Source organism: Sus scrofa, chromosome 5 (genome assembly GCF_000003025.6).
Source record: "Sus scrofa isolate TJ Tabasco breed Duroc chromosome 5, Sscrofa11.1, whole genome shotgun sequence".
NCBI lineage: Eukaryota > Metazoa > Chordata > Mammalia > Artiodactyla > Suidae > Sus > Sus scrofa.
The window spans coordinates 22323314-22337636 of record NC_010447.5 but is presented as its reverse complement, the minus strand read 5'-3'; the positions used below and the strand labels follow the sequence as shown (position 1 = coordinate 22337636).

General features: G+C 51.1%; 1 protein-coding gene across 2 annotated transcripts; it reads left to right on the top strand.

Annotated features, from left to right (window-relative positions):
• TAC3 (tachykinin 3) lies at positions 1173–12710 on the top strand. Of its 2 annotated transcripts, none has more exons than XM_005663900.3 (7): positions 1173–4914; positions 5474–5592; positions 8220–8325; positions 9071–9100; positions 9581–9634; positions 10004–10078; positions 12425–12710. In XM_005663900.3, exons 2-6 carry the CDS (start codon positions 5479–5481, stop codon positions 10075–10077), a joined length of 378 nt encoding a protein of 125 aa, XP_005663957.2. In that variant the 5' UTR covers positions 1173–4914; positions 5474–5478; the 3' UTR covers position 10078; positions 12425–12710.

Here is a 14323-nt window from a genome sequence, read left to right as displayed (position 1 = left end):
CCACACCCAGGAGCTCCACAGCCCCCTCCACCTCCAGCTCAGCCCTGGGCTTCATCACCCCTGCCCCCGGCACCCTTTTCCTTTCCATATACCAGAGATGCCAGGCTGCTGCCAGCAGTTATTTTGCTAATCACTGCCCCACAGCTGGGGCCTGCTGCTGGTGGGCACTTGACATCGGGAGGCTCCCCTACCCTGATTCTCCCATCCTCATGACCTCTTCCCTCTTGTCTGTATTTATTTTCTGCGTGTCGTCGTCTTTATTTCTCTCGGTTTCCAACTGTCTCACACCATCTCGTCCCTGTTTCTGTGGGCTCTGACTAGTGTTAACATCTAATATTTTGTATAATGCTTTAACTATCCCCCCACTTCCTTCCTGGCTATTTCCTCACAGACTCTGTCTTGTCTCAGCCTCTCCCTCTCTGGTCCCTACCTTAGGGAACAAGCAGCTCCTATGTTTGCAGTAAAATGTAGATCTGTGCTCTGTGAGCGCGTGCAAATGGCTGCCTTTGTTTCTGTCTGGGCGGCTGTGCTTCCTTTCAGGGTCTCCACCTTCCCTGCCTCTTCCCTGCTCACTGTGCCTGGAGGCTGGGGTCTCCCTCCACCTCAGCCTCCATCAGCAGGCAGCTCACGCCCCAGGTAATCACTCTGGTGGGAGACCTGATTAACTCCTCCTCTTGCCTGCAGATTAATCTTGCTCTCAGAGCACAAGCCAGCTCGCGGGCTGGCACACCCTGCTCTAAGCTGAGATAGGACCCAGGGAGGCAGCTCTTCCTAATGGGTGAGGGGCTAGAGCTGTCGTGGGGGGCTATGTCCTGGGCTGGGGCTCTAGCCACCCTTGTGCCACCCCCACAGCTCCCCCCTATCCTTGACTTCTCAGAATCAGAGAGGGGGATGGTGACCAGAGCCTGACCGCCTCCACTCGCTGCCTCATCTCCTGCTCCCAGGGCCCAAATTGTCGTCACTTTCCCAGTGAAGTGTCTGGTCATTTTCAGAAGCAATTTCAGGAAAATATGCAGCTGCTGCTCCCTGTCCTGCTTTTCCTTTCCAGGGCTGAAGGCACTGTCAGCCCTCCGGGCTGGTGGGAGGCAGAAGGGTTGGGGTTCTTCCCCCCTGAGTCATGTGGACGAATGCTAGGCTGAGGAACTTGGGGGGACTAGGGGGCTGGTGGGGGTAGTTTCCTCTCTTCTTTACTCTCCCATCTCTCCTGCCCTCCTTTTCTTTTCCATCTCTGCTTCTCTTCTGGGGCTCAGGAGAGTGTGTTTTTTTCCCCTGCAGGGGCTCAGTTTCCCTACCTGTGTTAGAGGGTTTGAATTGGCTCCATCATGATGGGAAAAGCTGAAGTTCCACTGCCCACCCAAAGTCTAGGTGGTTTGAGCCTCTGCGGGGCACAAGCCATCCTGGCGTCCCCTAACCTCTATGAGGGGCCATACTAGCATCTCATGGCACAAACCAGCTCTGCCTCAGCCCTCCTGGATCGGCCCGTTCCTTCCCCAGGTCTGTGGGTCATCCCCCAGCTGTTGTCCTGGCTGCAGGATGACACAGGACACAGAATCTGTCATCCTTCCATTCTTCACTGGATCTCCATCCAGGGCCTTGTGTGGCCCTGGACCCGCCCTCAGCATCCCTCCAGGACATTCAAAAGGTCCATGCGTTGCACCAAGCTGTGCATGTGGTGGACACACACAGGCCATCTGGTGCACACAAGCACATGCTCCATCTTGACCCCTGGGAACAGTCAGCCAATCTATCTCCTCTCAGCTCAACCTTTTCCTGGCCTTACCCCAACTCACCCCGTCAACAAAGAAGGGGAGCTCCAGAGGAAGGATCTGCTAGGGACCCTGCTCCTCTGGGCCAGTGACAGGCTCAAATGAAGAGTAAGTGTTCAAAGGAAAAACACCTAGGTGCTCTGCAGCAGCAACACCTGCTTTACATGCTATTTGCATATGATCTGTGGGCAAAGAGAGGGCCAGCCTGTCCTAACCCTCCAAAGCCTCCCTCCTTCATCACCTCTCTGATTTAGCATCAGTTCTTTCAAGTCCTTGCTAATCCCAGAGATCAAGGGGTGATCAATTCTCCCTGCCATTCCCTCACCCCCTCCAGCCTTGGCTCCTGCCATCCTCTCTGAGATGCCTCATCATCAAAGGACATTATTCATGGTGGACCTTTGCTGAAGCCTTGCTTCCCTAGCGCCGTGGCTTGGGGGCTGGGCTGGATGGCTTGACTGGGGGAGGGAGGCTGATGCAGAGATGGGACCCAGGAGGCTTTAGTCAGCCCTCAGTCTAACATGATCTTCCTCCTGCACCCCTAATCCCCTCTAGCCTGCCCAGCTTGGACCTCCTCTCCCAGATTGATGAGGAGGGAGGAGGGGAGGAGGTGGGAGATGGCCAGGTCCAATTAGGAATAGCACCTAAACTTTTCAAAGGCATGAACCAGTCATAGCATTTACATGTAAACAGACTTCCACTTCTACCCTTCATCCCACCAAAGGATCCCAACTTTGGGTCCTGGGCCATGGTTGTCCCACATGGCCCTGTAATTAGCTGGGTAATGGGAAACTTTAAATGAGGCCTCATTAGACTCTCACATAATACGGGGGCCTTGAGATCTAGCTGCTGCCCTGACTCGGGGTGATCGTGGGGCCCTGTGCAGCCAGAATGACTTCTCAATATGACCCAAGCCCCAGGGTGAGTGGGATGGGGAGACAAATATTTGGGGACCCTAGCAGGGCTTGAGAGGCTCTATGAGCAATTCCTATTGTGGCTACGATGCAAGTAGCTGGACTTGGGCTTTTTTTGTTTTATAAAATTTTATTGAGTACCTATTGTATGCCACACACTCTAGAGCTAGGAATCCAGTAGCAAACAGATGAAAGTCCTTGCGCTTGTAATGCTGACTTTCTGGTGGGGAAGTGGGATGGACAGACTATAAGTAAAATCACAGTATGTCTGAGGTAACATATATACGAAGGAAAGAGACAAGAGCATATGGAGAATGGAGTGGCAGCTGATTGGGCAAGGTGCTGGTGAGCAGGAGTCTTTGTAGTAAATATACAACAGAGCTATGATTCCCTTCCAGGTCCCAAAATGTAGAAGAGTACAAGGTCCCAGACCTTCAGGTCTGTTGGGGAAGTGAACCTCTGCTCCCTCTGGGAGATGCCACTGCTCCCTTGCTGTTCAAAGTACAGACAAGCACAGTAAAATGAAGGGGAGGTTTGGTGTGAGAAAAACCTGAATTTGAGGCTGTTCTCCAGTAGCTCTATGTCCAGGAGCCTGTGACTGAACTTTTTGGGCCTCAGTTCCCTCATCTGAAAATAGGGATGTTTCTTTCTTACATGGTGGTGGTGATGAAAATTGATCAGGTTTCTCTCTGCTGAAGCACCTTGCAAATATTCAAGCCCCGCACCCACTGTAAATGCTGTGAGCGATGATTGCTCTGAAGCTGGCTTTCCCTTTGCCTCCCCTCATCTCTTGCAGCAGCGTTTTTCTCTGTGTCTGTCTCAAATCCTGACTGACTCAGACTGTCCCCTGGGGCTCTCTACCTTGGGTGTGAATTGGGCAGAATAATCTTCCTCAACTGTGGGGTGGGAACTAGAGGCTTGCAAGTTCAGGGGAGAAGATGTCTGAACTGTAGGTAGACAGATCAGAGTGGGGAGAAAATGTAACTGTGAGGAGAAAAAGAAGCAATTAAGGATCAATGCTGGAACGGGGGCGAAGATAGGGGAAGAGCTCAGCTATGGTGTTCTGCTCCTCCTTTCAGAGATGACTGCAGGAAGGATACAAGTTAGAACCCTGGAAGGATGCAACCAAGTCAGTCTGATTCAGGGCCAAGGGGAGAGGCGTTAGCGCTGGGGAGGTGGCAGAGGCAGACAGACACACTGGCGATCTCTGCATTCTCTGCAGAGGGAAATGCTGACCCTCAGTTTTTCTGAGGACCAATGCACGATGGGTCAGCTTCAGCCGGAAGGGGGACAGAGGGAGAACTGAGGACTGGAGGCGGGTGTCAGATTCACTGCCCAGTCCTCAGGGTCCTGAGCCTGGTCGTCCTGATGGGAGGAGGGTCAGAGAAGCCCCTGCCAGAAATTGTTTCAGACTGGCAGTTGAGGCTGGAAGTTTAAAGGGCAAGGAGCTGGTGGGTGGACAAAGAGGAGAAAGAACCCAGGAACTGCGCCTATTGAGTTAGATCTGGCATGGAAATTTTGTGACAAACCCTATGAGACACTGTCCCTTAGCATGTCCAGCTCAGGGGCTATTGGACTGTGGGCTGCTGTAACTCCAGCTTTCTGCTGGGTTTGTGGGGTGTGTGTGTGTGTGTGTGTGACTATGGGCTGCTGTAACTCCAGCTCTCTGCTGGGTTTGTGGTGTGTGTGTGTGTGTGTATGTGTGTGTGTGTGTGTGTGTGTGTGTGTGTGACTGTGGGCTGCTGTAACTCCAGCTTTCTGCTGGGTTTGTGTGTGTGTGTGTGTGTGTGTGATTGTGGGCTGCTGTAACTCCAGCTCTCTGCTGGGTTTGTGGTGTGTGTGTGTGTGTGTGTGTGTGTGTGTGTGTGTGTGTGTGACTGTGGGCTGCTGTAACTCCAGCTCTCTGCTGGGTTTGTGGTGTGTGTGTGTGTGTGTGTGTGTGTGTGTGTGTGTGTGTGTGGCTGCAGCCTATATCCCCCTCTCCCCCCACCAGTTTTCCCCTCCCCTCCAGCCACCCTGGGATTGGTGATTCTCAGTCCCTCCCCCGGCTCCCCCAGACCCTCCCAGAGCCTTTATCAGGGAGCTGGGCTGGAGTTCCTGCCACATTCCCAGAGCCCCTCCACTCCCCCTTTCTCTCTTCACAGCAGCGCCAGCAGCGTGTGTGGGGAGCGGGCAGTCTTCGGCCAGCTCCCGGATCTTGTTAGACCATTTGCCGTAGGCTCAAAGCTGCTCCACAGGTAGGCACAAGCGGGAGAATGTTGGCTGGTTGGAGGTGGCACCATAGGACAGGGCAGAGTCAGGAGGGAATAAAGGTGGCAGCCTTTGATCGGGGAGCAGGATACTGGGAAGATTAGCAGAGTCGATAGAGGTTGATGTAGTGATGTTTGGAGGTCATGGGTACAGACTGATTCTTCCAATATTAGAAAGTTTTTGCCTAAGTCTTGGGGCTACCTAGGGTTGGAAAATAGCATCCAGGATCCTTCTTCCGGCCAACTAAGGAAATAGACCCATGCATGTCCTATAAATCTATCATCTTCCCTGGGAGCCTAGAGTCCCCGGCACCATTGCACCATTGCTCATTGGCAGGTGCACATCCTGGGGAAATATGTGATGAGGGAGCAGGGAGACCGAGCCCCTTCTGCTCAGAGACTCTCCCAGACCAAGGCTTGGGCAGGAGGATTGGGAGCGCTGGGGAAGCAGGGTCAGGCGAGGCCGTTGATCGTGAACATCTCCTGCATTTGCACCGAGTTGTGTCTCTCTCTTTGCCTTCCTGTCCTTGTCCCTCTGCTCTCCTAGGTATCATGCGAAGCACCCTGCTCTTCGTAGCCATCCTGGCCCTCAGCTTGGCTTGGAGTTTGGGGGCTGCCTGTGAGGAGTCTCAGGAGCAGCTGATGCCCGGTGGGGGCCACAGTAAGGTAAGGCACCCCCTCTGGCTTGCCCGCCCTGGCAGAGTCCTGGGCACCACAATGGGAGCCACACTCTGCCTGTTCCACAAGCTGTAGGGAGGAAAGTGGACAGGCAGATTGGGAGTTACCTGGTTACCCATCGGAGGGTTAGACTATCCTGCCTCTCTGGTGGCCTCACTTTCTGTCTCCCAGTATGTCTGTCAGTGTCCCTGTCCCTCTGCCTGTCTTTGATATCTTATATGTAAAAGGTACCCCACTAATATATTGTTTGGTTGGTCGATTGTCTGATCACTTGGTGATTGGGTCATACTAGGAGGGGCAGCTAGGGTCGTCTCTATTCCTTATGGTCCAGCTCAGGTTCTGTCCCTTTGCAGACGGACAGATCTTCCCCGCTTCCTAGATGGTATGAAACACAGAATTTCTCTCCCAAATGGTCATTTGTATGCTCTCTTACCTATCAGTTTTGTGTATTATTTTGTTTCCAAAATGCAGATAAATTCCCTTATCCCCTACTCATCCACCTCTAGTAACCTCAGGTTCCTAGATCCCAAATCCTTCTTCTCTCCTCTCCCATGTCCCCCTCTAGCCTCTGCTTAGTTCAGGGTAGGAAAAAGACACAAAACAAATTGGGGCCCCAATTTCCAAAGTTTCTCTAAGAAAATGAATAGGACTTGTCAGAGTAGGGGTACCAGGGGAGGGCAGAGAGGAAGTCTTTTCAAGATTTTGAAATGACAGCAATTACATTGGTACGAATGCTTTTAAGATGATTACAGGTGGAACTTATTACAAATTCAGTGTGTGAAGTCTAACTGCCTCTCCAGCTCAAATCTGTTCAGCATCTCATTACAGGAGATGCACAGAGTATTTGAACCATTTGGGGAAGTAGCTGCATGGGAAGCTATGTGCTGGGCAAAGAGAGGGATCACTAGCCTTCGTCCAGCTGGTGGGGTGTTCCAGGGCGTCATATGCTGGCAGCTTTGCAGGTGGCAGTAGTTGCACCAGGTCCAAAGGACCAGAACCAGTTCAGAAAACATAGAGCGAGTGCCAAATATGGGCTGGACACTGTATGTGGAACCCAAAGTTCCAGCTGGAGAGAGTCAGAATATCTGGGTCTGTTGCTCCAAGACAACTTTGCTTCGAGACCTTGCCCCTCTGGGTCAGTAAGAGAAAGAAATTGCTATCCTGCCTCTTCTTGTCACAGGTCTGTGAGGATGAGGGAAATTGGGATGGGAGAAGGATAGAATATATGTGCTCCTGGGCATCCAGGTTGGCATGTTTGAGGGTGCATCTTGGGTAATACGCATCTGCTTGTGCTCAGCAGCCCCAAGGACCCCTGGGCTCTGCAGAAGGAGGCACCACTGAGACTCAAGATGAAAATCTCCAAATGTGATCATTGTCATTGTCTTCTGCAGCTACAATTAGCTGGGCGTGTGATGTATACCCACCAACCATGCTGCTGTCCCCAGGTTGCTAAAAAAAAAAAAAAAAAAAAAAAAATCAACAAGATGATTAAGAACCCCTGCTTGGCAGTCCATTTTTGGCATGGGGTTCAACTGTGGAGGAGATGAGCCTTCATTGTGAGCATGCTGCCTGCTGCCTTCCTGAAATTCTAAATGCAGGGCAGAAAGGGGAGAGGGATAGAAAACCAGAGGCAGAAACCGATGGAGAAGAAAAGAGAGGAGGAGGCAGCAGGAAGTGTGGGTGGAGAGTCATCCACAGACAGAGTGCAGAGTGGGGCAATTGCAGGACCGCAGGTGTGCCCGCTACCTGCCCCCACCTGTCCCCAGGCTGGAGTCCTGTCTGTGACCCAATTATGGAGCACAGAGCAGAGGGCACTAGTTCTGTCTGGTGAGCCTTTCTTGGTAAGGATTAGTGGCTCACTCATTTAGTAGGGCAACCACATCCTTGGTCAGACCACTTCAGGAGAAAAGAACCCGCAGGTGTGCCCGCTGCCTGCCCCCACCTGTCCCCAGGCTGGAGTCCTGTCTGTGACCCAATTATGGAGCACAGGGCAGAGAGCACTAACTCTGTCTGGTGAGCCTTTCTTGGGGGACTCGTGGCTCACTCATTTAGTAGGGCAACCACATCCTTGGTCAGAACACTTCAGGAGAAAAGAACCAAGGAGAAAAGAACCAGTGGCCTTTCTCACTGAGAAGTGGTAGGAGCTGGGAGAGAGGTCTGAAGGTTAGCCCCCTTTGAGCTTGAGAGATAACATGATCAATTGTCCCAGTTTTCCCAGGATTGTCTCAGCTTAAGCACCAAAATCCTCACATATCTGAACAAACTGGGACACTTGGTCAGCACACAGGGGTGTCCAATATGTCCCCTTAACATGTGCTTCCCAAAACTTGCTGGGCATACGAATCACCTGGAGGCCGGCTAAAGATGCTGATTCTGTCTCAGTAAGTCTGGGGTAGAACTGAGAGAATGCATGTCTAACAAGCGCCCAGCGATAATGCTGCTGGTCCATGGACCACACTTTGAGAGCCCACTTTTCCTCCAGGGTAAACAAGAGGAAGTAAGATGTCAGGTTCAGCTGCAATGGGCTCAAGAAGAGGCCATTTCTTGTGGGAAATGAGTGAGTGGATTGGGTGTGAGCCTCCTCCTCAGCCTTCTTTGTTTCTCTTCCCTAGAAGGACTCAAATCTCTACCAGCTGCCCTCGTCGTTGCTCCGGAGACTCTGTGACAGCCGCTCCATCTCCCTGGATGGATTGCTCAAAATGCTGAGCAAGGCTAGCGTGGGTAGGAAGCAGCCCCGGGGAGAGGGACGTGTGGGCAGAATTCTGAGAATTAAATTGTCCCAGGAGAGGAGTTCCTGTCATGGATCAGTGGTTAACAAATCCGACTAGAAACCATGAGGTTACGGGTTCAATCCCTGGCCTTGCTCAGTGGGTTAAGGATCCGGCATTGCCGTGAGCTGTGGTGTAGGTTGCAGGCACGGCTCAGATCCCACATTGCTGTGGCTGTGGTGTAGGCCGGCAACTGTAGCTCCGATTCAACCCCTAGCCTGAGAACCTCCATATGCCGCGGAAGCAGCCCAAGAAATGGCAAAAAGACAAAAAAAAAAAAAAAAAAAAAAAAAAAAAAAAATTGTCCCAGGAGACCCTTTGTATGCGAAGAAGACTGGAGATGGTTTAGTGAATAATTGAGGGCTGTGGAGTTCCCATTGTGGCTCAGAAGTAACAAACCAGGCTAGTATCCATGAGGACACGGGTTCGATCGCTGGCCTTGCTCAATGGGTTAAAGAACCTGGTTTTGCCATGAGCTGTGGTATAGGTTGAAGATGCGGCTCGGATCTGGCATTGCTGTTGCTGTGGTGTAGGCTGACAGCTACAGCTCCATTTCGACCCCTAGCTGGGGAACTTCCATATGCCACAGGTGCAGCCCTAAAAAATACGAAAAAAAGTGAGGGCTGTGATCTGAACCCATTCTGATGGTCACTTCCCAGAGTCCACCACACAGTTCCATGCCTGTTCTTGCTTCACAGGTGCTAAGGAATCATCGCTTCCCCAGAAACGTGAGTAGCCTCCTCTCCCTCCCCATCTCTGCTGACCACTTGCCCAGAGCTCCATGGGCACAGGGCCCAGTGACTATGTTGGCTGGCTCCCTCTCAGCTGGCATAAATGACATGCCAGCTGCAAATGTTCAGCCAGCCTTTCCTGAATGTGAGAGGCCACAGGGAGGTAGGAGGAAGCAGATGTGAGGGGCAGGGCAGAGTATCCTCTCCTGGCTGGTGATTGGGAACCAAGAGGTCTCTTGGTGGCTGTGAAGATTCTAAGCCAGGCACCTGCTGGGTGAGAGAATTTTAGAGAGTTCTTGGAATGTGGGAGAGGGAGAGGTAGACAGAAAAGGTGGGCCTAAGAGATAGTCTGCTAACTGTGGGGATAGTGAGATAAAGAAACAGACCAGAAACTCATCCTCAGAAGTCTTGACACATGCCAGGGGCAGCGTATCAGCCCCTCATCAGCACTGGTGACAACTGGCCCTTTTTCTGCAGGTGACATGCATGACTTCTTTGTGGGTCTTATGGGCAAGAGGAACATCCAGCCAGGTAGGAGCATGTGGAGATGTGGTGGAAGGGGTAGGGTCCTGGCAAAGATATAGCAGAAGTCAACTGCCTATATTTGTCACCAGAGGGAAAGAGAGGACTTTTCTTAGCTACAGTGAGAGTTCCTCTGCCCTCCCGCCCAGTTGGCTTGGACCTGGGAGCAGAGTCGGGAGGCCTTTACAGACAGTCCTGCTGCAGCTGAAAGGGGGTCAGGGAGGCTCTGCTTCCTCCCCATCTCTGGTACAGAGCGTCCCTCCTCTTCTCAACACTGTCTTCTAAGCTGTCCTGCATAGCCAGCCCTTTGTCGTTGGGTCAGGGTGAAGGTCATATGCAGAAAAATCCCTCCTAAGTACATTGTTTACCTCACCCCAGGCACTCCTGTTGATGGGAACCAAGAGAACGCCCCCAGCCTTGGCACCTTCAAGTATCCCCCCAGTGTGGAATGAGGTAAGGATTGCTGGTCAGGGAGAGGAGAGGGGACTGTGTGTGTATGGGGCGGGGGAGTGGCCGGAAGAGCATTTCCTCTGATGCTATGGGAGTTAATCTCATTGTTAATACCTTAAATACGCTGCCAGTGCCTGACACTTAGAAGTGCGTGCTTGGGAGTTCCTGTCGTGGCACAGTGGAGATGATCTGACTAGGAACCATGACCTTGCGGGTTCAATCTCTGGCCTTGCTCAGTGGGTTAAGGATCTGGCATTGCCATGAGGTGTGGTGTAGGTTGCAGACGTGGCTCAGATCTGTCATTGCTGTGGCTGTGGTGTAGGCTGGCAGCACAGCTCTGATTAGACCCCTAGCCTGGGAACTTCCATATGCCACAAATGTGGCCCTAAAAAAAAAGGGCGTGCTTATTTGTGAGTGTGCATGCACACATGCAGACACACATGCACACACCCCTTTCTCATCTCTTTCCTCTGTCTCATGGACCCCGGCTGACCGTTGAGCAGGAATGAGTGGTGGGAAATAGGGGTCGAGGGGCTCCCCCTGGGGCTTCTTTGATGGGCAGCTTGTGTTGTTTGGACTCCATTCTCTCCTGATCTCTCGTGCAAAAGATGGAGAGATCATCATCTGATGTTTACAGGTCCCACATCTAAGTCATAGGTGAAGCATTTTGCTTCCCAGGCAGGCTGAAACTGCCCAGGCCATTCCAAATCTTGGGTTACCAGGTACTATATAGTTCTTTGCCAGGGTGATTTAGGAAGAAATGCAAGTAACTCTGAAATCTAATGGGGAGTACCTGGAAACTATATTTTAATTGCTCCGGGTAATGTAATAGATAAAAGCATGTCCCGAGTTTGAATCCTGGATCTGCCACTCCCGAGCTGTGTCCTCTTGGCCCAATTACATAACCCTTTTGAGCCTCATCTGAAAAACGGGGGTGATGACATTGTCTCGCAGGGGTGTGGTTTTGGGTATAGGCAAAGCATTCACAACAGTGACAGGCGCACATCCCTGTGTGTTGGCTTTATTGCGATTGCTGCAGTCTGGGAGGTGTGGGGAATGTCCCAGTGTTGTCCCTGGCAGGCTCTGGTCTGTCTGCCTGGAGCTGTCTGGGCTGGACCCTGGGACTGAGTGGGCTGACAACTCTCCACTTGGTATGTGGGTGAGTGCCCCCGGGGACATGTCTTGTCAAAACACGGAAACTTCCCCCTGGACACCATCTTCCCACACACAGCGATAGCAGCTCACAGGCGGCTTTCTTTGCACCAAAGAAAGAAAGTGTAGGGGGAGGAAAGGGGAGGATCAGGAAGCCTGTCTTCACAGAGACTCCTGCCCCTCTCCCTGGGGCTCTGTTACCCACACTCATTGGTCTCAAGGGAGACCCAAGGACCAGGAGGTGACTCTCCATGAACTTGCCTATGCATGACTCCCCGGGGCCCAGAGACCAGGCCTGGCCCCCCATTCAGTGTCGGGTGAAAGGGCACAAAGAGCCGTAATAACCGTAACTTGCTGATTACATGGTACTTACTGTATCATTTTACTCTCATTAGATTGTTATTTCAGTCCTGCCCACGGCCAGATAATTATACGGGCAGCTATATCTGGATGACATACTCTCCCCAACGTTATGCATCAGCCATAAAGATAATTACAGTGCAATTTTGCTATAGTATTTTATACACATGGCAGAAACAACCATATTGTGGAAATCTACTTTTAATGCTTTCTGGTGAATCTAGGCTCTTTTCAGAGGGACCAGACCCATAACTGCAGCCTTCATAATCTCACCACTGATGGTGCATCCTCACCCTGCGAGGTACAGGGAAGAATAGACATGAGGTACAGGGGACTGGCATTTACAGGAGATTAAATGAGATGGATCAACATAGATCATTGTGCCATCTTATTTCATTCATGGGAAACTGTTGAAAATGGAAGTGATCCGTGGGCCTGTCCTTTCTCTCAAAGCTGTCTGGAAAGAGGAAGAGGGTCTGGATGAGGCTGGGGGAGCATTAGTGCCAGGGTCCATCAGATGGGGCTGTGTGTTTGCCTGGCTCATGGGGAAGCCAGGATGATAAGAACTTCACCATTGCATCTCTCTGGATGGGCCCCCCAGGCTATGTGCACGGTATTTACAAACGAGTAACCTGATAAGCTTGGCAGCAGGGAAGATGCACACACCTGCAGTTAGGCGAGTTCAGTCTTCAAGTCCAAAGGCCACAGGGATAGCTGAGGTTAAGACTTTCATTCTGTCTACTTCTCCCTCACAGAGGCCCCTCCCTCTCTCCCCTGCCTCTCCAGGGGTTGGTTGTGATTTCTTTTTCTTTCTTTTTTTTTTTTTTTTTGCCACAGCACTCCACCTCTGGACTCCTGGGCTGCATCCTGAAGACACCTGTAACCCTCTCCCAAGCCCCAGGTGCATGTGCTCCTATTTCCCTTCCTCTTCCCCATCCTTGTAACCCCCTTGTACTTTGACTCCTTCCACATCCCTCTACCCCACCGTCTGTAGAAACTGCCTAGTGAGCATCCCCCGTTCCTGTGGGCATTGACTATAGGTTGCCCTGGAGTTTCTGTAACGTCTTAAAAACATGAAGTTTCCCGCCGCCCCTCAACAATAAAGGATTTTTACATATTATAACAGAGAGTGACAATATGGTTGGTGGGTAGGTGGGTTTTTCTCTTCTTTGACTCTTCTGGCTACATCATACACATGTGTCTACATCTATATGACACACACACACAGCACATCATATATAAATGGAAGTATCATTGTTTTGTACATGATTTTTCCCAACAGTGTCTTGCTCATTGCTTCATACAATTAGTTTCAGAAGATTTATTTGGTGATTGATAGAAGAAATGAATTTGGAAGATGGTTTCTAGGCCTCAGAGACTTTCACAGACCAGTTTTAGATGTAGAAAAAAACCAAACAGTTATTCTTTTTTTTTTTTTTTTTTTTTTTTTTTGTCTTTTTGCCATTTCTTGGCCCACTCCCATAGCATATGGAAGTTCCCAGGCTGGGGGTCTAATCGGAGCTGTAGCTGCCAGCCTATGCCAGAGCCACAGCAACACAGGATTCGGGCCACGTCTACGACCTATACCACAGCTCATGGCAACGCCGGATCCTTAGCCCACTGAGCAAGGCCAGGGATCAAACCCGTAACTTCATGGTTCCTAGTCGGATTCGTTAACCACTGCGCCACGACGGGAACTCCAACAAACAGTTATTCTGAATGGCTCATCTGTATTTCCAGGATGGGCCTGAGAGACATCAATCCCTGAATCCGAAGGAAGGTGGGGATAAAGGCTGTGCCAAGACCTAGCCCCAGAGGAGGATGCATCCAACACAGTACTATTTTTCTATCCCCCAGTATCAAGTTTGGGTCCTGCAACAGTGAGGGATGAGGTGGTGACCCATACACAGACTTTACAGTCCAGCAGGGCTATGGACAAGCAAACAGCACTTGATCCTACTAGGACGGGGCATAGACAGGAGAGTTACTGTAGGGGCCAAGAAAGAGGAGAGCAGATGTAATAATAATAATAACCTTAGTTATTATTTCCAATTCTTCCTTAATGCAAATGTTACCACCCCCTGCATTGCTAGTCTAGTAGTCTGCAGTGTATGTAAGGCACTTAAACAAGGTGTGTGTGGATGTCCTTTATTAATCTGATATGCAAAATCTCACAGCCTACTGCTCCCAAGGAGAGTTCTCTACCCTGATGGAACAGCCTGGGAAGTCCACAGGCTCCCCGTCTCAGTCTGGCGGAGGGCCCCTGGCCATGCCCCTGAACCGTCCTGATACAAAGTCAATACTCAGCTCTCCAGAGGCTGTGTAAAGACAGGCCATGGGGCCAGAGGCCACTTCCTGCAGGCGTTTCACTCCAGTGAAAGTTTTCTCTTCTCACAACCTGACTGGGGCAACTTTGGACCCACAGCTCTGTGGTGGGGGTAGGGGAGAAGGGAGTGCTCACCTCCATATACCTGCTGTCAGGTTTATTGCCACAGGTCAAAGAATGCCCTCACCCCAAATCCTCAAGTCTTTTCCTAGCGAGTTATCTTGCTGGATTTTGAAAATTATTTATCTAGAGGGTTTAAAAGTGGGATAACTTTTGTAGAGTCTGGGGAATTTATTTGAGTCACAAAAGCTTCACAGGGTGGTTCTGCTCAGACCTGTATGCTGAGAGTTCCTAAGTGCTTTGCTAAGCAGGAGCATAAATGCAGAAAGATTGCTCTCTGGTGGGACTGA